We start from the raw sequence: 25,136 nt of genomic DNA on the forward strand, positions 1-25,136 counted from the left end.
GTCTCTATTGAACTGCCTTTCTTGGAATAGTTTCTATCAATAATGTTCTTTACTGGTAGCACAAGAAATTAGCTCACATTTAATCTCTACTTCTGATTTAGAACCAGAACTATGCCAAGGCTTGAAACGCTAAGGAATTCCGCCGACTCAACCCCTACCAAGGGTTATCTACTCTGTCCCAAGTGAATGCCGGATCACTTGCAGCATGAGCAAACTTGCTACCTAAGCGCTCAGTTGAAGAAACGTTGTCCATTGAACTATGTCAACAAAACTGAGAGACCCAGTTTAGCGCTGGAACCGAGGAAAGAAGCTGATTCTCTGATGGGTTCCTGGAATAGTGAGCGTGCGGTTAAAACACTAGCCCCATCGACGATGGCCACCGCTCCCTGCTTCTGGGATTTATAGTGCTGACACATTCCTTCTCTGGAACTAAATGATGGTCAAGATTAGTTCCCACATTTAATCACAGAATCACAGTGTGGAGTATTATTGCATATTGCATTGCATGCAACCCCAGTACAGGCAGTGGTCCAAGGCGGCAACCACAGGCAACATTAGATATCGCCTTGAATCACTGCAGCCAATATTATTTTTATATTGTTGTAAATGTAAACTCTAACACAGGCAGGGTTTCAAGGCAGCAATAACTGGCAATATTTATTCCCATATTGAATTACAGCAGGCAATATTGATCGCATATTGCAGCACTTGTAGACCCCATTTCAGGCAGAGGTCAAGGCGTTAGCTGACAAACTCACAACAGGACCACCATTTGGTGGCCTCGGCAACCAGTGGGCTTTTCCACAAAGTAATTGCGCATTGCTTGAGTAGCCCTGAGGTAGGCAAGGGATCTCCACAAGCCCTAGAGCATGTACCGCCAAGACTCTGACAGTTTCTAAGCATCTGAGAAGGTTGCTGAAGAGACAATAACATTCAGCATGGGTGTGAACATGGCACTTATGGGTTGATGTCCTCTGGAGTAGGCGTGTTGAGGGCAGGGGTCCATTAGGGCCTCTGAGAGGATGGACTTCATGGAGGCGGCGGTTTCTTCTGGGGTGATGACAGATCATTTGGTTAGCATTGTTTCTTTGGATAAGATCAGGAGACATTTGACTAGGTCTGTCGGGTCCGGTAGCAGGTTGAAGTTGCTGTAAATGGTACTGGTTTTGTTGCTGAAGAATTGAGAGGGGTCATGCAAGGGGGTGATCAAGTTAGAGGTGGCCGCTGATAAGGTGAAATCCTTCACAGTGGCAAAGATTTCTTTGCTTTTGCTGGTGCTGTCCTCAATGTGGTCTGCTATAATGCCATGTTTCGTGGTCTGGATCATTCAGTAGCAGCATCTCAGGGTAGATTTGAACATTCTGCATTTGCATTCTAGTTGTCTGCAGTGACATTTCCTCAGTGTACCAACTGGCTTGAAGTCAAGATCTTGTATTACCGTTTTGGAGGGAGCGAGGGAGTCAGTGCAGGAAGTGATCGAATAGTTGAAATTCATGATGGCTTTTCGGAAGCTGTTGTCGTTTTTAGGTCAGTGGGCATTGAGCGCTGTGTTCCAGTCCTTGACAGTGATGCTGTTCCTGTTTTTGCAGGCTGGTCTGGCAGTGGTGTGTGTGTTTTGGACTGGCATGGTGAACTTAATGAGGGCTTAGTCTGTCCAGGAAACTGTGGGCTCCCTTATTCTGATGTTGTCAAAGGTGGTTAAAATAGAGTTCAGGAGGTTTCCTACAATTTGGGTAGGTCTCTTTACTGTTTGGCCTAGACTCATGTTTCCAAGGTCTTCGATGAGTGCTTTTGGGTTGGAGTTGGAGTGGCCTTCCAGATGGAACTTCATGTCTCCAAGCAGGATGTAATTTCTAGCGTCCATGGCAAGTGCTGTGACGGTGTCTGTGATGGAGTCAGTGAAGTTGCTGTGTGGTCTTGGTGGTCTGCAGACGAGAATGCTGCTTAGGGTGAAGTTGGCTGAGACGTCGCGCTCTGAATAACAGGTGTTTCATTATGGAGTATGACGTTTCTCTAGGGGTGGTGCCCACTGATGGTTTTCTTGTGGCCAAATGCAATTCCGCCTCCAAGCCTATGAAGTCTGTCTTGCCTGGTCATCTTGTACCTTGGGGGGATGGCTGTGGTGATGTTGGGTGCTGATGCAGGGGTTCAGCCAGGTTTCTGTGAGAAATGTAGGTCAGGGCATGGGGCATTTAGTCCAGGATGTCTGTGGCCTGGTTGGTGAGTAAGCGGATGTTGAGGAGCATGCATGTGAGTGCAGAGCATTGTGTGACTATTTGCAGGAATGTTTGAGTGTGAGAGATTGGATTGTTGGGTGCTGTCGGTGTAGACGCGGTGTGTGATGGGTGTGGTAAGTTCATAAAACTTGCAGGAAGTGCAGGAGAACACTTCCTTGATGTTGTGTGGTGCGGTAAGGCAACAGCATGTGGAAGGGCGGCTGAGGCTGAGGGCATACAGGGTCTCAGTGAGGTAGTGGTGGGATTGGGGAGGACCAGGGTTCCTGGTGCTGGGCATCGTCCAGGCATGATCAGGTGCAGATGGGCTTGCTTTTGACACACCTTCAGGGTGACAGCCGCATGCCCACAGAGTGCCTTCCATGGGTCCTGGGAAGGGGGAAGGCTAATGCCACTTCCTCTGTGAAATCCAGAAATCCAGTGAAGTCACTTTCTCTGCAGATGGATGATGGACAAATCCAGTGATGTCACTTCCTGTGCAGATGGATGATTGAAATTAGTGCTTTTCCTTGACTTCTTTGGAAGGTTTTGGCAGGAAGCCAGGGATGTTTCTTCCCATGCAGATGTATATATTGGGAATGAAAAACAAAAACATGTTTTTTTAAGGAATTAATCTGTGAAAGAATGTGCAAATTTATAAAATGCTTAGCACAAAAATGGGGCAGAAAAAGTATGTGACAGCATCCTAACAATGCTTTCTGCGTTTGAATGTTTGGCTTTTGCCTGCTCACTACAAACGTGTTGCCTGGAATCCTATGAGTAACCTCCTCCAACTGAGGTCCTCACACAGTTCATGGAAGCTTTGTTCAGTGTGTGTGATCAGCATATTGCCTCCCACACTGACTCTCTAATTAAACTCACAGCCATCTCGTCAAGAAGGCTCGAGCTATCAATGCAAGAACAGAATTCTCAAGTCTCCTCATATAACAAAGATGTCCACACTCGAAAAGTCCATCACTGCCAAAGCCTGGACACTTTGGGACCTTCTGCCAGTTCATATCAGATCGACACTCTCTCTGGAAGTGCTCAAATCAACCATAAAGTGTCTACATTTTTTTCTAGTAGTTCTTTATAAGAATATAGAACACTCATGGTACAACAGCGTTGTAACGCATAAGAATCACAGTGCATCATTCAAGTCATCCCCTGAGAGCAGTAGAATGCGTAGTGCAGTGTGTGGACGTCCAGGAGCTCATGCGTTCTGGGCTGTAAGGAAGGGAGACGCCTTAGTCCCTGTTACATGACACTATGGCAGCCATCAAGTTAAAGAGAACAACTGACCGGTAAGGGTGTGTCCGGCTAGGCACTGTGTCGCCCACCACAGTTGGTAGAGTTTGAAGTTGGGGGCACCCAGCCCTTGTTCAAATGGAGCATATAGTTTGTGCATTGCTGCTTTCTTCTGAACCGAACCCTAAATCAGGTGGATGAGGGTAGAATTAAGGTCTTGATAGAAGCATGTTGGCAACTGGACAGGCAGTGCTGAAAAATGGTCCAGTAACCTGGGAAATACTAGCAGTTTGGCTATCGTCATTCTGCCCATGGGAGAGAGAGGCAGTGATCCCCAGAATATCAAGGAGTTGCGCATGCCAGCCAGGACCTTCACCAGGCTCCTTTGTACCAAATCTGTCTCAGAATGGTATATATTTATCCACAAATATTTGAATGTACTACCACCCCAGAGCCAGGAGAGGCAGCCCTGCACTCTTGTTGTGTAAGACTACACAAGCAGGACTTCAGTTTTAAGCTTGACATGCTTCAAGAATCTTCAAACCTTTACATCACCTGTGGGAGGGTTCCGTGGGGTTCGTGGAGGTACACCAGCGCATAACCCGCATCCAGCAAAACAGCCACCGATTGGTTTCCCCCACTGTGGCCTCTGTATACACACCAGGTTTGTGAATGGTTTTATCGCTAGGGCAAATATGATCCTTGACAATAGAAAGCCTTGCCTGGTGCCCCGATGTATACTGACCACAGTAGAAATCTCACCGCATGTGCGCACCCGAACCACTGGGTTGGTATGTACTATACCTATCCTATGTAGTATTTCTGGGGCAAAGCCCATTTTCTCTAGCACAGCAGTCTGGTAGGGCCACACTGAGGTGTCAAAAGCCTTCTCTATATCCAGAGATAGGGCTGTAGGGAACAGGTCTGTGCACTCACATTCTTCCATGATTCAGAAGAGATGCAGTAGGTTTAAGAAATTATTCCTATTTGGTGTGTAGGCGTTTCAATCCGGGTGTGTCAACTGGGAGGTAGTGGTATAAATCTGTTAGCTATAACCTTTCCCTAAAAGACTGCAGTCGGTTTTGAGGAGAGACAGCCAGCCGCAGGCATTTGCAGGTGTTGTGAAACATAGGGTGCATTCAGAGTTCACCATAGGCAATTTGGCCACGTATGTAAGAGAATATTTCAGGCTGAGTTGCTGGAGCTTCCCTGTGACCAGCAAGAATGAACCTCTGAGACTCTGTACTTCTGTAGTGTAGTCTGAATACATGTTAATTGAGGCCTTGGAGATACACCAGGGATCCTTGAACCTGGCAACTTGCAGTATGTGGTTGTGGTCTCAGTAGTTCGAGACAAGTCACCTGTTTTGCTTTACTTTTGACTGAGCCAAGATATGCACACTGAAAGGAGTCAAAAAGATTCTCTGGAATGCACTTCTTAATCTGAAGAAGACATTTTTTATAGCTTTTTGCAAGGTTCGTGAAGGAAGGTTTGATTAGTAAAAAGTGTACTTCCAAAATGTGCAACCACAACGTGAGACTATGTATAAAAAGTCTCCAATCTATAAACAGCAAATATATACATGTAAAGTATACAAACACTTATATATTGATATATACTGTAGATATATATTCATATGCAATGCAAAGCAAATCATTTATAAAAATTCATCACCGTAGTAGGGCCCACCAAATGCTTCATCTTTCTCATGCCAGCAAGAAGAACGACTCCTGTTCAACTGCGAGAAAGAGATTTTCCACCCCCACAGGACAGGTCAGGCAGCTGACACCCGCTGAAGTCTCGGAATTTATCGCTACTGAACAGAGTCATTTTTTTTATATCTTTGAATAATTATGAGGGAACTTTCTAGAAAGCCCTCCCTCTTAGAGGGGAATTATTACAAAAAAATATGCCGGCTACTGTAGGTCAGAGTTGGAAAAAAAACAAGTGTCAAAGGTTGGCCAAGACCTCAAGGCTTGCTTTTCCCAAGGCTGCACTAGAGAAAAACACTAAATATGCGCTTCTTTATCATGATAGTGTTCGGTGGGAGAAAAACACAAGCTTAGTTTACCATGTGGAAAAACACAGCTCATCTGCAATGCCTCAACTGCAATGTCTAACGCCACGATAAAGCCAATAGGCAGCTAAACTGAATACAAAATGTCATGTCCAATGCCACGTTAAAGCCAATAGGCAGCTAAACCAGGTGCAAAGCAGTGTGACATGACATCAGTGGTCACTACTCAAAACATTACATCACCCCTCGCCCTTTCTTTACTAAGTTACTATGCGAACACTGGTAAATCACCTCCTTTTCAGACAAAAGTAAGATGTGGCATGATCAATAGAACATTTAGTTAAATATCTGTTTATAGTGAAATAACCCTTGCTGAGTTTCAAAGATGGTAAAGGAGAGATGATGTTTATGCCAGTTAAATACTGTGTATTCAATTTCTGTTACTTTTGCATTTCATAATTGTAAATCTCTTTGCATCCAACAGGAAACAAGCCTTGAATGCATGAAATGCTTATGAATAACAACAGTGGTTCTGTAAATCTACAAAAATGGTCAGAAATAATCAACTCCAGGATTCAGGAAAACATCAGTGCAGTCAGAGACTGAGGACCCTGAACATAGACAGATAAATGCTGGAAGAAGCTCTGAAGGACAATTCAGTAAACATAAGAGTCTGAGCTGTGCAACTTCACACCACAAGACTAAGAAAAGACCTCTACAAGATTAAGGAAACAACACTGACAAACCACCTCCTGAATAAACTGGTGACCAACACCAGCTTTGATCACGGGATCTGTATGATGTGACAACCACAATGCTCTGATTATAAAATGATAACAGGCCTTAATTCAGTGCGCTAGGTGTATCGTAAACGCTTCATGGCTGCACCACAGGAACCAGAGTAAAGCACAACGGAGTGGATAAAACAACGGAAGGGTAAAGGAAAGAGGAGTTCTGCTGTCTTCAGTACAACGGACGGTCCCAGTGTGCACCGAACAAAAGGAGGAGGATTAATCTTTACCCAAAAGCGTTGAAATATAGGAAACGTGAGAATAATACAACTGCTTTATAACCATGTTGGCACATCAGGAAACACAGTCATGGGCTGTAGACAAATATAGACCCGACCCAGAGACACTAACCAAGAAAGAAGAATCATATACATGCAGTTTCTCCTCCCTTTTACAGCACCATCAGCCAACACACACAGGAGAAAAGCCATTCAGATGCAGTGAATGTGTGAAAGGTTTTAGTCGATTATCAAACCTGCAAAGACATCAGCGAACACACACTGGGGAAAAACCATACCATTGCAGTGAATGTGTGAAGACCTTCAGTCAGTTATCAATCCTACAAATTCATCACCGAACACACACAGGAGAGAAACCATACCATTGCAATGAATGTGTGAAAAGATTCAGTCATTTATCAAATCTCCAAAAACATCTGCTATCACACACAGGTGAAAAACCTTATCATTGCATCGAGTGGGCAAATAGTTTTAGTGCATCTTCATCATTAAGGAAACATCAGCAAATACACACTGGGGAAAAGCCATTCAAGTGTAATGAATGTGTGAAGAGCTTTAGTCAGTTATCACACCTCCTAAGCCATCAGCGAACACACACCGGGGAAAAACCATACCATTGCAGTGAATGTGGAAGTAGTTTTAGTGGCTCTTCGACATTAAGGAATCATCAGCGAATACACACAGGAGAAAAGCCATTCAAGTGCAGTGAATGTGAAAAGAGCTTCAGTTTTTTATCAAACCTAAAACAGCATCAGCGAACACACACACAGGAGAAACCATACAACTGCAGTGAATGTATGAAGAGCTTTAGTCTGTTATCACACCTCCAAAGACATCAGCGAACACACACGGGGGAGAAACCATACCATTGCAGTGAATGTGTGAAGAGATTCAGTCAATTATCAGATCTCCAAAAACATCAGCGAACACACACAGGCAAAAAACCATACCAATGCAGTGAGTGTGGAAGTAGTTTTAGTGCATCTTCAACATTAAGGAAACATCAGCGAGTACACACAGGAGAAAAGCCATTCAGATGCAGTGAATGTGCGAAACGTTTTAGTCAATTATCATGCCTGCAAAGTCACCAGCGAACACACACAGGGGAAAAACCATACCATTGCAGTGAATGTGTGAAGAGCTTTAGTCAGTTATCACACCTCCAAAGCCATCAGCAAACACACAAGGGAAAAAACAGAGAACTGCAGTGAATGTGTGAAGAGCTTTAGTCGGTTATCACAACTACAAACACATCAGCGAACACACAAAGATTAAAAACTATTGAAGTGCAGTGAATAACAGAAGAGCTTTATTCGATGAATTTCCGAAGATGATAACATTACAAATATGTGGGACATTCTAATGCCAATTGATGATAAGTAGATGATAGAAGCCCCGGCTAGTAAGTAAATAAAAACACACAGATAGTTGTAGAATTTTAAAAGTGTCTGTTCTCAGTGATTGATTATTCCATGTCTTTACATTTAACAAAAAGAAAAGAAGTTGCAAGCAACACATTAAAACATCACGAGAGTGTGGACTAAAAGGAAAAGTGTTTTTTTCTTCGATGAAGTAGAGTTATAAAGAAAAACACCGAAGCACACCTGCTCATGCTGCCTGTAAAAGCAACACTATGACCAATGCTTGGACTAACGTGTATTTCAGCTAACTTCTGGTATTAGTGCTAAAACATATAAACCCAACACACTCAAACCGATTAAACAAGCACACACTGGAGAATATTCATAGCTGATTGTGGTGTTTGGGCGCTTTATGCAACATTGATGGTTCAGTGACAGCAGCAAGACAACAGTGCCCAAAAGCACGAGAAGTGAAAGTAAGAAATGTGAGCTGTAACTATCTGGGTTAATGTTTGCAGTAGTCGGCATTTACCTCCCAAGACCTAATGCTGGAGAAGGGATGCTCTTTCCATCATCACATGCATTCGTAAATGCACCCACCATAGTGGTACTTCCCCAGTGGGGTTCAACAGCTGCATCCTTGGGAGATTGGAGGGCTCAATATATTTTATGCGTTTCTTATTTGCAGAGAATCATTCAACCATATTCTGACTCTTGCAAGGATAGAATGCATAATTGGCAAAATTATTGATAGGAGGAAAAGATGTTGAAAAGTTTAGTTCCTAATAGGTTTCTGAAAGTTTGACGGTTAAGTAAAAATGGAATCTTTAGAAGTAAAGAATTCCAGCTCTTAGAAGCTAGAATCCAGAACTATTGACTCCATGCTATACATTTCTGAAACCTTGGCACTAGAAATGAAACCTGGATTGAGAAGAAAAGAAACAGAAATGATATTCAGATTTATGTTTATAAGCAAAAACGAACCCTCACTTTATAAACTCTGCTGGTGAATGGAAGGACTTTAAAAGTAGGTGCTGCCTCGTGAGTAAAGAATGACCACAAATAAGATAGGCGGCAGCTTTCTGAATCATCTGAAATTTGCTGTTGTGTTGCTGGAGCCACCAAATACTCATACCCAGCCTTGCGTAGATGAAGGAGTTCTCCGATAAAATATTCATGTGAGAAGAAAGAAAAGGAAACATCTTCAGTAGCCAAAGCTGGCTAAAAACGAACGCACTCCTCTGAATTAATAGTAGCAAAGTGCAGAGTACCTCTTGCCGATCACCAGCACCTGGTAGTGATAGTTTGAGGCGAGGTCCCTTTCAGAACTTGGAAATGAAACTGTTCCTTGCTGTTAAATACCAGAATGAGCACAGCACCTCTATGCCGCCAGAGTTCTGTACATCCTGGCATCTTTCACATTGAAGATTTAGTGAACCAATGAGAGTCAAGTGTCGCTGCACCTCTCAATGAAGAGAGATCACTTCTGATGGATATTTCTACCTGACGATTCCTCACCTATAGCATAATCCCCAGGTGCCAGTCTGGATCTGGAATCTTCAAGGCTATCACATTGCCGGTGGGGGGCCTGGCATTGCATTGGTGCCAAAGGTGGCATTCAGTGTTGTTACCGAAGCCATATAGCACTCACCCTGGCACAAGGATGTCAGTTACCTTTTTTCTTCTCTTGGTGCAGGTCTGGAGCTCGCTTTCTCAAAGAGTCTTGAGTTTTCTCACAGAAATGTTTCCAACAAGTGCAGTACCTTGTCCTCTCCCAAGAGATCGGGGTTCAGGCCCTGATGGTATTGAGAGTGGCAGATGGCCATAACAGATCCCCACTTCCTCTGCCAGTAGTGCCTCGGTTCAGACCACGGCTCCCGGTCCTATAACTACTGCCAGAGCAAGCACCCAAAGGTCATCAAGGACCATGAGACGAGGCTCTTCATGGCCCAGGTGAGGAATGAGAAGCGCAGATGACACTGCTTCCGACCACACTACAGCTCAAAAAGAAAAAGTTCAAGAGGCAGGCCCTAGCTCAAGTGTTAATGGCTTTGGAAGTTAGAGACTGTATGCTGTCACTCGACCTGCAGGATGCGTACTTCCACATCCCAATACTGCATTTGCATCAGAGGTATCTTGTTTGTAGTGGGTTCTACGCACTCCTAGTTTGCAGTGCTACCATTTGAGTTAACATCAGCACCTCGAGTTGTCACAAAGGTGATCACAGTAGTTACAATGCATTTCCGAAGGTTGGGCACACCTATTTTCTCGCTGTAACTGGATGACTTGCTAATCAGACTTGGATCGACAAAGGTGGTATCTCCCAATCTGCATTCGAGTAGCCCTACTGTTCGACCTGGGTTTCTCAACAAATGAGGCGAAATCCCACCCAACTCCCGTCCAGCGACTCAACTTTATAAGGTCAGTACTGGACACAACTCTTCTCCACCTCAGAGGCTTACAGACATTCAGGGCAAATGGTTCCCTCTTTCCAACACAGTGTGAAAGTCCCAGTATTGTAGGTCCCCTGACTCCTAGGTCTGATGGGTTCCTGCATTCTCCTAGTCTTATATGAATTTTGGCACATGTGGGCCCTACAGTGATGCCTCTGAGTGGCAAGATGACCTTTGCTCCCCCTTCAGCCATGGCTATGGTAGTAATGGATGTTTCCACGTTAGGGTGGGCAGCTCGTCTACAGGATCTGGTGATCAGAGGCCTTTGGACTCTGGAAGAACAGGTTCTGTTACAACTGCAGGCAATGTGGAGGGCACTCAAGGCTTTCTTCTCCATCCACGGTCGGTCTGTCCAGATCCTGGCAGACATCTCTGCAGTGATGTGCTATGTCAATAAGCTAGAATCTCATCTCATTTGCCTGCAAACATTGAGACTGGTCTTGGGGACACCTCCTAGGGATTTGGATCATTGCCACAGGTAAATAACGTTTTCATTCCTAGCCTCATGCCTACCTGTCTGCGTGGCATGGCAGTGGTTCACAGAATTGCCTTCTGCATCTGGGCAGATGGCAGTGAGGATGTTTGAATAATTTAAATGGTTTGTTGATTTATAAGAAATCTGTCTCTAGCTTTCAGTGCAGATGTGCAGAATAAGGAGCTGCACACAGTCGCTCACACAGCCAGTTGTGTGATCCAAGCAGACAGATAATAAGAAAACAGAATTGCATTTTGCAAGCTGCTTTTGTCAATGTATTGTTGCCCTTAAAATGAAAATAACGCTATTTTTGTTTTTAAAAAAAAGCTAATGTGAGAAACTGTAAATATGTAATACCTTTCCACCTAATATCACATGACCCAAGTGTTTGGTAATAATTGGCCAAAAGTATGAAACATACTGAAACTAGAGGGGAATTGTCTAAGTATGTTAGTTTTATGTCATAAATTGACATCATTAGCCTAACAATTCACGTCATCCATATGTTGGCGGAAGCTACTGGAAGATATTTTTGCAAGTGTTATTTAGCCATTGGTGTTTTAAACTATGGATTCCTTTAAGTTAGTTTTTAGACATTAGATGTAAGTTATACTTTTGGTGTGGCAGTTCCTTGTTTTCCTACTACTGTTTATGAATCGAATAACTAATGTTAAATGCATTTTTGTCATTAATGTATTCTTCTGTACTATTGAAGTAACACTTTCATGCAATGTACACTAATGAACATTGATTCTAAAATAAATATTGATTGATTAATTCACTCATATTCTGTCAACTCTTCAGTGAGAATACTGCAATGTATGTCTAGGACAGTGTGAGAAAGTAGCCTCTTTCTAGCCTTGTTACCCCCACTTTTGGCCTGTTTGTGAGTATATGTCAGGGTGTTTTCACTGTCTCACTGGGATCCTGCTAGCCAGGGCCAAGTGCTCATAGTGAAAAACCTATGTTGTCAGTATGATTGTTATGTGTCACTGGGACCCTGCTAGCCAGGACCCCAGTGCTCATAAGTGTGCCCTGTATGTGTTCCCTGTGTGATGCCTAACTGTCTCACTGAGGCGCTGCTATCCAGAACCTCAGTGGTTATGCTCTCTCTGCTTTCCAAATTGTCACTAACAGGCTAGTGACCAATTTCACCAATTCACATTGGCATACTGGAACACCCTTATAATTCCCTAGTATATGGTACTGAGGTTCCCAGGGTATTGGGGTTCCAGGAGATCCCTATGGGCTGCAGCATTTCTTTTGCCACCCATAGGGAGATCTGACAAATCTCACACAGGCCTGCCACTGCAGCCTGAGTGAAATAACGTCCACGTTATTTCAAAGCCATTTACCACTGCACTTAAGTAACTTATAAGTCACCTATATGTCTAACCTTCACCTGGTGAAGGTTGGGTGCAAAGTTACTTAGTGTGTGGGCACCCTGGCACTAGCCAAGGTGCCCCCACATCGTTCAGGGCAAATTCCCCGGACTTTGTGAGTGCGGGACACCATTACACGCGTGCACTATACATAGGTAACTACCTATGTATAGCATCACAATGGTAACTCCGAACATGGCCATGTTACATGTCTAAGATCATGGAATTGTCACCCCAATGCCATTCTGGCATTGGGGAGACAATTCCATGATCCCCCGGGTCTCTAGCACAGAACCCGGGTACTGCCAAACTGCCTTTTCAGGGTTTGCACTGCTGCGGCTGCCAACCCCTCAGACAGGTTTCTGCCATCCTGGGGTCCAGGCAGCCCTGGCCCAGGAAGGCAGAACAAAGGATTTCCTCTGAGAGAGGGTGTCACACCCTCTCCCTTTGGAAATAGGTGTGAAGGCTGGGGAGGAGTAGCCTCCCCCAGCCTCCGGAAATGCTTTGATGGGCACAGATGCTACCCATCTCTGCATAAGCCAGTCTATACTGGTTCAGGGATCCCCCAGCCCTGCTCTGGCAGGAAACTGGACAAAGAAAAGGGGAGTGACCACTCCCCTGACCTGCACCTCTCAGGGCAGGTGCCCAGAGCTCCTCCAGTGTGCCCCAGACCTCTGCCATCTTGGAAACAGAGGTGTTGCTGGCACACTGGACTGCTCTGAGTGGCCAGTGCCAGCAGGTGACGTCAGAGACTCCTTCTGATAGGCTCTTACCTCTCTTAGTAGCCAATCCTCCTTCCTAGGTAGCCAAACCTCCTTTTCTGGCTATTTAGGGTCTCTGCTTTGGGGAATTCTTCAGATACCGAATGCAAGAGCTCACCCGAGTTCCTCTGCATCTCCCTCTCCACCTTCTGCCAAAGGATCGACCGCTGACTGCTCAGGACGCCTGCAAAACCGCAACAAAGTAGCAAAGACGACTACTGCAACCTTGTATCGCTTCATCCTGCCGGCTTTCTCGACTCTTTCCTGGTGGTGCATGCTCTGGGGGTAACCTGCCTCCTTTCTGCACCAGGAGCTCTGAAGAAATCTCCCGTGGGTCGACGGAATCTTCCCCCTGCAACCGCAGGCAACAAAAGACTGCATCACCGGTCCTCTGGGTCCCCTCTCAGCACGACGAGCGTGGTCCCTGGAACTCAGCAACTCTGTCCAAGTGACTCCCACAGTCCAGTGACTCTTCAGTCCAAGTTTGGTGGAGGTAAGTCCTTGCCTCCCCACGCTAGACTGCATTGCTGGGTACCGCGTGATTTGCAGCTGCTCCGGCTCCTGTGCACTCTTCCAGGATTTCCTTAGTGCACAGCCAAGCCTGGGTCCCCAACACTCTAACCTGCAGTGCACAACCTTCTGAGTTGTCCTCTGGCGTTGTGGGACTCCCTTTTCTGACTTCGGGTGGACTCCGGTTCACTCCTCTTCTAAGTGCCTGATCCGGTACTTCTGCGGGTGCTGCCTGCTTCTGTGAGGGCTCCCTGACTTGCTGGGCACCTCCTCTGTCTCCTCATCCAAGTGGCGACATCCTGGTCCCTCCTGGGCCACAGCAGCATCCAAAAACCCTAACCACGACCCTTGCAGCTAGCAAGGCTTGTTTGCAGTCTTTCTGCGTGGGAACACCTCTGCAAGCTTCTTCACGGGTTGGGACATCCATCCTCCAAAGGGGAAGTTCCTAATCCTCTTCGTTCTTGCAAAACACCAAGCTTCTTCCATCCGGTGGCAGCTTCCTTGCACCCTCAGCTGGCATTTCCTGGGCTCCTGTCCACTCTCGACACTGTTGCGACTCTTGGACTTGGTCCCCTTGTCTTACAGGTATTCAGGTCCGGAAATCCACTGTTGTTGCATTGCTGGTGTTGGTTTTCCTTGCAGAATCCCCCTATCACGCCTTCTGTGCTCTCTGGGGGTTGTAGGTGCACTTTACACCTACCTTACAGGGTCTTGGGGTGGGCTATTTTTCTAACCCTCACTGTTTTCTTACAGTCCCAGCAAACCTCTACAAGCTCACATAGGTTTGGGGTCCATTCGTGGTTCGCATTCCACTTTTGGAGTATATGGTTTGTGTTGCCCCTATACCTATGTGCTCCTATTGCAATCTATTGTAACTTTACACTGCTTGCATTACTTCCTTTTGCTAATACTGCATATTTTTGGTATTGTGTACATATATCTTGTGTATATATCTTATCCTCACACTGAGGGTACTCACTGAGATACTTTTGGCATATTGTCATAAAAATAAAGTACCTTTATTTTTAGTATATCTGTGTATTGTGTTTTCTTATGATATTGTGCATATGACACCAGTGGTATAGTAGGAGCTTTGCATGTCTCCTAGTTCAGCCTAAGCTGCTCTGCTATAGCTACCTTCTATCAGCCTAAGCTGCTAGAAACACCTTTTCTACACTAATAAGGGATAACTGGACCTGGCACAAGGTGTAAGTACCTCAGGTACCCACTACAAGCCATGCCAGCCTCCTACAGACATAAAACAGAATATAGTATGGACGATGAGTGGCCTCAGATGGATTAGAAAAGCTACAAACCTCCTATTAAAATTTAAATGTTGATTTCTCATTTTTTGCACATTAAATATAATATTTCTTCGTTTGTGTATTTGTTTGCTAAATGCTTGTTTTTGTGTTTTTTTTGTCCATAGTTTTGTGGTTCAAAAAATCAAAAATGCTTAGTCCGAGGTCCCCGGCTTCCACTAGTGACTCAGTGTGGGTCCCCAGATTGCAGTAATGACCAGGGGTCCATTGAAGTCAAAAGGTTGAGAACCACTGGTCTAGGGTCTTCCTCATGAAGGATGTGTCAAAACCCTGATTTAACATTGTTGGTCATCACAGCTTAAAGTGGAGGCACAGACTCATAGGCCTCAAACCTGTTGGTTGCCTCTTCTTCATCCTCATTGATCGCAGAAGGTACAGGATCAGGTCCCCTCCTCCCTTGTTCAGATGGACCATCAGCTGGTTGAGTTCATCATGCATTTCAAAGTCAAGATTTCATGATGTAAAGATGTTTCATGATGTGTGACACCCCCTACTCAAGTACTGCAAACAGGAGTGCGATTGTTTCTATGTTAACAGCGTTCTTTATAAGTATCTCTTTCTGCCAAACCCAACCTATTCTTTACTCTGTCCAGCAGCACCTGTGCATGGCTGGTGTGTGAACACCAGACGCTGTCTGTCACACCAAAACTATTTTACACCCTCTCTGGCAGCACCTACAGGAGACTGGTGGGTGAACACCAGACACTCTCTATGTCAAACCCAACCTATTGCATTCTACCTCCTGCAGCACCTGTAGAAGACTGGTGGGTGAACACCAAACACTCTCTATGTGAAACCCAACCTATTGCATGCTACCTCCTGCAGCACCCGTAGAAGACTGGTGGGTGAACACCAAACGCTCTCTATGTCAAACCCAACCTATTGCATGCTACCTCCTGCAGCACCTGTAGGAGACTGGTGGGTGAACACCAAACCCTGTCTATGTCAGACCCAACCTATTCTTCACTCCCTCCTGCAGCACCTGTAGAAGACTCGGAGGTGAACACTTCATGCAAATACAACAAAACTAGGACGGCTGACCGACCCGATCACTGGCCCTCAGTGACTGGGCCGAGAGATCGACCAGGGCTTGTTTGGTCACACAGTAGTACTCCTTTAGACATTGGTGACTATTGCCCCAAAGACTGGGGGGCAGATTTATACTTTTTCAAGCAAAACTGCGTTAGCGCAGTTTTGCTTGAAAAAGTATAGTGACGGCTAGCGCCATTCCAAGACGCCAGGCAGGTGCCATATTTATAGAATAGCGCTAGCCGGCGCTAATGCCCTGTCAGCGTTCTTGGGAAGGATGCTAACAGGGCTGGGGAGGTGTAGGGGAAACCAGGGCTTGTGCGCCGAATTATGGCACTAAACTGTTCAGCGCCAGAAACAATGGCTCTAAGCAGTGTAGCTTCATTTTCTGGCACATAACCCCCAGTAAAGACAGGAGCCATGACCCACCACCCCAATGGCCATGCCCTGGGGACAAATGTCCCCTGGGCAAGGCCATTGGGGCCAGCGCCGTGCAGGGGGCCCCAAGTCAGGGCCCCCAAGCGGTGTTGGAGGGAAAAAATATATATACTTACCAGGACTTACCTGGGATGGGTCCCCCATCCTTAGGTGTCCTCCTGGTGTGGGTGGGGGTGTCCCTGGGGCCAGGGAAGGGCACCTGTTGGCAATTTCCATGGTCTCCGACTGTGGAAATATGCCTACAGGTCCCCTTATGCCTGCCCATACCCAGGCGTTAAATAATGGCGCTAAGCTTAGCGCCATTATTTAAGGCCCCCATCCCCTGTGCTGGATTTTAGCACAGTGGGATAAATATGGTGCAAAAGCCATTTTCTGGATGGGAACACCTACATTGCATCTCATTGACGCAAGGTAGGTTTCCCCCCCAGAAAACCACATTAACTCCATAACTTTAGCGCTAGACGTGTCTAGCGCCAAAGTATAAATATGGAGTTAGGTTTGCGCTGAATTAGCATTAAAAAATGATGCTAATTCCACGCAAACCGAGTATAAATATGGGCCTAGGTCTTGACACTACCAGTGGTTGGTGATAACCGATTGTAGTAGTGTGTTATAAGTCTTTATACCTGACCCCCTGTGGGGAGACTGGTTGCTGGATCTTCCTTGTAAATCTGTGCAGTATTCCATGACTGGGATTTGGGTTCCTATGTGTGTAAGTAACCCTAAATTTGTAGGGTGCTTCATAGAGTTACCATTAGTGTTGGGGTGGGAATGTCCGGTGCATGGTGTCCATTTGTGTTCCCCTGCCCTTGGTGCCTAACTGTGACCATCTGGCATCATGGTTTTTCTTTTTTCCCCAGTGTCACACTGATCTGATGTATGTGTGTAAAGGCTTAGGCTTGTCCCTTGACCTGGACCTGGAGGGGCAACCAAAGCATGCGTTCCTTTGTTGGACAGTGGCCTAAAGTTCCGGTCATGGTTTTATCATGTAGAGCGGTGGTGGCTCCGAGTTTTGTGAATCAGTAGTTGTGAACCAACCTTTTAATCTGTGTCACATGAATGGAGGCCTACTGCCCACCCTTATAAAGTTCTGCTTCTATGCACTAACCCAGTTCCTAGTGCTAACATCCTGTGCATGTTATGTGTGCACGTTCATGTGTTACCTGTATGAGACATTTGTTGTGTGTACCAGTGAACCAGAGAATTGAAAACCTATGGGTTTTGGAAGTCCCGGACCTGGTCAAGTGTACAAGACGGGTTGAGTTTTTTCCCAGAAAGTGGGAGTGTTTTCATGACATTCCTGAAGCTGGAGGGAGGAGGCCTAGACACTGAAGTAGGGAAAAAGGAAACAGGGCTCCCTTTTGAAATTCAAGTGGCTCCTTTTGCTGTGAGCGTAGGTGATTTGGTCTCATGAGCACTGCCATTTGGTAGGTGGTGGGGTGAAGTGTGGGACTGCAGTCTGTGTTGTTCAGGGTGTGAAGTTTCCTTTAACTGAGGACGGTCTTTTGTGTGTTTCATGATCACTGTTGTGTGTGACTGTTGATAGCCAGGTGCAGAAACCTCACAGCTATTTGTTACTCTGTTGTGGGTAGTCCAAACTGGAAACGACCCTGCTGTGAAGAGCATCACTCTACACAAATGTTGTGTGTGGAAGGCAACGCAGAGGGATACGTCACAGAAGAACAAACTTCTGCAGGGCCCAGGAGGTTAGACTGTCAGTGTCGCCTTGCACCTTCTTAGAATTTGGGGGAGTGGGTGTCTTATTGGGAAGTGATAGCCAGACGTCGGCTGAGGGTGCTTCCTGCCAGGGCTGGCACTGGGCGGGCCACATGAAGAGGAGCGGCAGCCCCCTGACTTATCACCTCAAAGCCTACCACACCCCACACCACCTGGGAGGCAGGGGGTTGCAGCAGACGAGCTGTTCAGAGACTGGTGTTAAGAGGGTTGTTACCAGGCCTTGAGAGTAGGAACAATTCATGCAGTGCAGTAATATGCTTTATTACCAGGTGTTTTAAAGACAATATAACACACTCAGACAGAGTGATATGCCACACACGGAGACACCCAAATACCAGTGATTTGCCCTTTTAATTCCGATGGTCAGCAACTTCATTTAACTGCCCATCTGGCCGATCCAATTGCAAGGTCAGCTGATTTACCACAGAGCTGGTGCTATCCTCATTGAGATGTCATCAGCTCCAGGCAGGTGACAGCTCTGGGCAAAAACCAGAAAAAATGAGAATTTACAGGGGGAACCAAATGCAAAATGACCAATTTGTCCAGTTAATTATCATTTCCAAGGATTCCACTTGTAATTGCCTGGTAACTCTGCCTCCACAGTTACCTGAATTCACAATATCAATAAATCCAAGGGGCCCTTGGAGAGGTACAGGGGTGCTGTCTTGACTCAAGCTTTGACATATATGTCACCCACAAAACATTTCCTGTTTGAGTTGGTCAAAAAAGGAAGCCCACTTTCTGGCAAATCAGTTTCCTAGGGGCATATTTAAGAAAAGTTACACAGTGCCGCACCACTTTTCTTGCACCCATTAGCACCCCCGTACCGCCACCATGTGTGCGCCGTATTTAAAATACGGTGCACTATGGTGCAGGGTAAGGGGCAATAGCGTCAATTTTCTTTTCACACTATTGATGTACTTTGCAGGAATAGTCACAAAATAGTGGCCCAATGTAATCAGTGGCATGCCTCCTTTTAATTGCTGCTCTGAGCAGGCATTAAAAGTGCCGAAAAAAGTGACACCATTTTTTCGCACAACCTAACGGGGAGTGCCCCCTTTGAATAAATTATGCTTGGCACAGGCATAATGTAGAGCAAAGGGTTACAAAGTGGCACAATGTGGCGTTAGAATGGCGCTAGGGGCTCTTAAAGATGCCCCTTAGTTTCCACAGTCTGTCTGTGACCCTCTTTTGATTTCTTATTTCCTCAGTGATTGCAGAGTTATTAGGTAGGATCCTCTCAGTAAGAGCGTGGACTGGAGTTAGGCAAGCTGGCTCTGGACGATGCAAAATGATTTCAGTTTGTGAAACCCACACTGCCTGTTCGTCTTTTTTACTCTTTGAAGGTCCCTTCTCTGTTATAAATCACTGAGTTCAACAACAGCAGGAAGTGTTGGGTCCGCAGCGATGGCTAAGGTAGTACCCTTCTCATCCTGTGCTCCTGGGCATGCCGGCTGGAACGCAGGACCCAGATACTCTTCACCATACGGTGAAACTACACCAAGGAAAACAAAAAAGTGATTAGTGGAATGTTTAAATTATCTGCCCTGGTAATTACACGTGCACGCATCCTAGTCCAGTCCATTGCTTGTTTGGAGACAGGAACCAGTCATATGCAAATCAGACCTTCTCAAAAAAGGACAGTGACGCCTTAACTGCCAGGCCCGATCCCCTCTGAACCTGAGCACTAGGAACCTGAGTACTTTCAACCTATTTACAACTTGTTGACGGTGCAACTGGTGCAGTCCCATCTCGGCAGCGGTGACATTTATTCAAGCATTTCTTCCACCCCTTGTATGTGGCTGAAGACTCTCAAAGTGTGACTGGTATGCCCAGATGTGGGTCCCATGCTCCCTATTCCACAGGACTCAAGCTATACCTCACTGAGAAGACCTAAGTACGTCAAAACTGATCTGCGGCTCCTCTGGATGGAAAACTTTGCAGAGAGAGAATCAACACAGTACTCATTAGTATTCGTAGGAACACCTGTGAGGAATGGTTCGTGACCATTAGAAAGCTGAACAACATTGACATGAAGCGCAGTTAAACAAAAACAAACATTTCTTATACATTTTGTTTACAGAGATCAGCACTCTTCTGGTCTGAACGCTGACAGCGGAGACAGAGTAGTGTCTGCACTGATTCCTGACATTTTCAACTCTGAGCGAAGACCTTGCTCCGTCCCCTTGCCTCTGACCTCTAGGGTCGTCCCCTTGCCTCTGACCTCTAGGGCCGTCCCCTTGCCTCTGACCTCTAGGGCCGTCCCCTTGCCTCTGACCTCTAGGGCCGTCCCCTTGCCTCTGATGTGAACCCTGTTCAGTGCTCCGGAGCACTCAAGTTTTTCTTAGGAGCCAAAACTAATGAATATATCAATGACCACACAGGAAGTGATGTCACATAACATTAGACTTTGATACCGTCAGAGAAATAAACATAAGTGAAGTTGTAGAAATTATGAATACACATGTAAAATGATACTTCTAAGTAACTGAAACAAACAAATTAACATTACACCAAAAGTAATACAGACCTGCCAACTCACACACTGACACATAATATCAATTCCCATGACACAGTCATCTGGTGAGGAGCCGATATCTCATGATGGCAGGGAAAACAAACTGAAAACAACTGTAACCAGAGGATTTTCAGCTCGATTTCAGAGGCTTTGAACTGCTGACATCCATTAATGGGTGTGTAAACACCCCTAGTCATCAGCAACAGCCTCAGCAAGCTTATGTTTTTCTTTTGAGGAGAGGGTTTGGTGGTGGGGTGGGGACACAAGTGCCTCTTCCGGTGCTTCTTAGCATGAGACCCACACCCTAAAATCCCGTCCTCGTCTCACACGCTGTGATTTTTGGTTTAGTTGGCAGGTCTGATAATAAGTACAGAAGTAAAGGTGAAATATGGAAAAGTATTATTATCAAAGTGTAGGACATCGGGTCTGCTGAATAGTTACTATACTCTGAAGAGTATTGTTGCTCCCTCTTTAGGTGTAAGGTGCTAATCTGCACACAGTAGAACGCTGAACACAGTCACATGTTGTAGGAAGGTCGCCTCTTCCTAGCATTGTTACCCCCACGTTTAGCCTGTTTGTGAGTATATGTCAGGGTGTTTTTGCTGTCTCACTGGGATCCTGCTAGCCAGGACCCCAGTGCTCATAGTTTGTGGCCTGTATGAGTATCCCTGTGTAGTGCCTAACTGTGTCACTGAGGCTCTGCTAACCAGAACCTCAGTGATTATGCTTTCTCTGCATTTAAAATTGTCACTATAGGCTTGTGACCATTTTCACCAATTCTAATTGGCACACTGGAACACCCTTATAATTCCCTAGTATATGGTGCCTAGGTACCCAGGGTATTGGGGTTCCAGGAGATCCCTATGGGCTTCAGCATTTCACCCATAGGGACCTCACACAAATCTTACACAGAACTGCCACTGCAGCCTGAGTGAAATAATGTCAATGTTATTTCACAGCCATTTCACACTGCACTTAAGTAACTTATAAGTCACCTATATGTCTAACCCTCACTTGGTGAAGGTTAGGTGCAAAGTTACTACGTGTGAGGGCTCCCTGGCACTAGCCAAGGTGCCCCCACATAGTTCAGGGCAATTTCCTCACCAGGAAACCCTCCGACAGAGCCACCTACAAAGCCGCCCTCAGCTGCTACCACCGGCAAATCAAGAAAGCCAAGAAAGCACCCATCATGGCCGCATTTCCCTTGCTGTCAACCATATGAAAGAACTATTCAGAATAGTCAAACAGTACTCTATCCAGCCACAGATAACTTTGTCCACCCTTCCTAAGAACTCTACAACACTCTCTCAGACTACTTTCACAGCACGATTGTCACCAGCTACAACAACCCCCATCCCACAATCTATCGGGCCTCCATCTCTCGACCCCCTAGGGCACACCAACTGACTAATCAACACATGGACACCGCTCACCACACACTCCACCTCAACCATCATGTCATCTACTCCAGAGCACCCGCCGACCAATGATCTCACCACCTGTTTAAACTCAGAACCAACCATATCAGCATGGAACTTCTTATCATCCTCAACACCTCCATCACCTCGGCCGTTTCTACAGACAAATGGAAGCACTTGGAAATTAGACCCCTCCTAAAGAAACCCTCCGCCAACCCCGGAGAACTCTAAAATTACCAACCCATATCTCTGCTTCCCTACCCTCCCAAAGTACTAAATAAGGGCTTCAGTCAACAGCTCACCAGCTACCTGGGAGAAAACAACCTGCTCAACATTATCCAATCAGGATTCCGCACCAAAAACAGCACCGAGACCATACTCATGGCTGGCATGGATGGATTCAGAAAAGTCCTTGATCACTGGGAAACCACTGCCCTGATCCTACTCAGTCTATCAGCTGCATTTGACACTTTCTCCCACCACACCCTCATCAACAGAATCCACAGCATCAGCATACAGGAAGACGCTCCCAAATGGGTCACCTCCTTCCTGACAGGATGTACCCACTACGTCCGGCTGCCTGCCTTCACCTTCACTCCCAAGAACATCATATGCAGGATCATCCCTCTGTCCCACTTTGTTCAATACCTACGTGACCCTCCACGACGAAGGCCAAGACCTGCTGCACAGGCAATCCCCTCCAGCCCACGACGTTTTGACACTAAGAAGGTGTTTGGAGGCCTAGAAAAATCCGTATTACATGTTCAACGCCTGCAACAAAACAGATAAAAATCATGAATAGAAGGTTGCAGACTATGTAACAATGTCAGTAGGTTTGTCCAATGTGTCCAGACAATTGGCAGAAAATCAGGATCACTTGGACATGAAGATGGACAGCATGACAGCTGCAATTGAACAGTTGTGTGTCCAACTTGCTACATGTAACACCATCCAGCGCAAGGAGAAGCAGCTTGCTACCCAACTGGACACACTAGGCCACTCAATTGGCAGATTGGCACATGCAATGACTAACCTATGCAGGGAGTGTTAATGTCCAAGTAGAATTGGGCCCCTTCAGTGGTGATGTAACAACAGAATTATAGCTTGTGACATCAGCCGTGGAGACATGCAAAGTGAGCGCAGGTGACGGTCAGGGGAGGGAGGACCACTCTAGGATTAGCAGCGTGTCTACCATTGATACCTCAGCACAAAGACGCAGCATCCGCTTACGTACTGAGGCACATGAGCAAGGAACGCCACCAATCCGCAGGGGCAGGAAGTAATGATGATGTTCAATCAGTGTGCTGCAATGGACATTTCTGGTGGCTTAACCAGCATTGCGTACCTCACTATTGTTGGTCTTGTTAATGACATAAACCAATCAATAAAGTCAGAAGTTTCCAAGCATCATCAGCTGTCTGCTTTTTGACCACATGATCCAATGCATAGAGAAATCTGGAGTTACCTTCCAAAATAAATGTTGGCAATGTGGTTCTGTCTCAATCTTCCCTCCACTGCCCTCCTGTCCTCTGCGCGTTGCAGCCTTGGAGGTGCGATATCATCATCTTCAGACTCAGAGTCCGATGCTGTGATGTGTGGTCCTCTCCTGGTGGCAATGTTGTGCAGCACTGCACAAGTAGCTATGATTTTGCGAGCTGTTTCTGGTACGTACTGCAGTGCACCCCCACTTTTGTGCAAACAATGAAATCCGTTTTTCAACAACCCAAATGTCTGCTCAATTATCCCTCTTGTGCGTTTATGTGCCACATTGTAGCGCTGCTCACTAGGGTTACTTGGTGAGAGGTATGGTGTCCGAATGCAGGGTCTCAAGACATATGCACTGTCACCTGTGGAAAGACATACACATGAGTGTGTGGTCACAATATGAATGTCACATTAATACTGTTCACACGTAGTAAGCTGCATTACCTAATAGGTATCCACCATCAAAGTCCCCCTGTTCCAGCCTTTGGGAGACGTGTTCCATCCACACACCCTATCACATGTGGAAAAGTGACAATCCGATAAAAATCCAATTCAGTGGCTTGGATTTCATGGGCATTTCTGTGAAGATGTATTCCTTGATATGTGTGAACATGGCATTGAGGAAAGCACAAAAAAACATGCTAAGGCACTCTGACACACACCACCGGCAGCAATGGCTCCCTGGTAACTACCAGATGCTAACAAGTGTAGTGAGCACAGCACCTTTACCTGTGTGGGGATGGCATTACTGTGCAATGTGCTGCTCTGAAGGTGTGGTCTTAGCAGTGCAATCAGATTTAATATTACTGCACTACTCAGCCTGTATTTGTCTTAGATTTCCTCCTCTGTCTGGTTGAAGATGGTCACCCTGACTCTGTACATCCTCTCGTGCCTCGTTCTCCTCCTTCTCAGCTGAGCCAAAATCCTCATCCTCCTTGTTATCACGTACAAAGCCGCCATTTTGAAAGAACCCTGATGCATTATGGGCCTGTTGCAGTCAGTTACCACCTGATCTGACGTGATGCAAAATTGCATGTGCAAAATTGCGAATGCATTGAACATACAATTTGCGACTCATTATTTGGTATTTCCAAATAGCGAATCGCAAAAATAGGACACAAAATTTAGGAAATCGCAAAAAATTTGCGGCACAATTCCCCAATGTGTTTCGAATATCCAGTTTCTGTTGTTTAGCAGTCGCAAACCACTTTGCGGCTGGTTTGCAAGTCGCTAACAATTCAGTCATCTGACCCTAGCCTGTCCCTTTGCAGAATGTGAAAATGTTAACAGATGGCCAGTACCTTTCTATGGGAAAGGCAGCAACCCTAGAGGTCAACAAACCAGCAAACAAAAAGACAGTCTCTGGTGTCTGAAGGAAGGACCCCCTGTCTGTCTGTGCAGTTATCTTCATTTTGAGACACTCACAGACTCTAAACCTGCACTGTGAGGAATCTGTACACTGCACAACACTGCATCTTACTGCATTATGAGGAATCTATACTGCACTGCATCTGACTGCACTGGGAGGGATCTGTGCACACAGCACTGCATCTTACTGCATTGTGATGAATCTGTGCCAATGCAATGCATCTTACAGCACTGTGAGGAATCTGTGCACTGCACTGCATCTTACAGCACTGTGAGGAATCTGTGCACTACACTGCATCTTACTGCACAGCGAGGAGTCTGTGGACTGCACTGCATCATACTGCACTATGAGGAATGAGTGCACTGCACTG

General features: G+C 45.9%; 1 protein-coding gene across 1 annotated transcript in view; it reads left to right on the top strand.

Moving 5' to 3' along the window:
- Positions 1–25,136, top strand: part of LOC138286922 (uncharacterized) — a 244,649-nt gene that overhangs the window by 61,941 nt on the left and 157,572 nt on the right. Inside the window, 1 exon segment of the mRNA XM_069227306.1 lies at positions 6,535–7,717. Within this exon segment, the coding sequence (XP_069083407.1) occupies positions 6,535–7,717 (1,183 nt within the window).

This window comes from Pleurodeles waltl, chromosome 4_1 (genome assembly GCF_031143425.1).
Source record: "Pleurodeles waltl isolate 20211129_DDA chromosome 4_1, aPleWal1.hap1.20221129, whole genome shotgun sequence".
NCBI lineage: Eukaryota > Metazoa > Chordata > Amphibia > Caudata > Salamandridae > Pleurodeles > Pleurodeles waltl.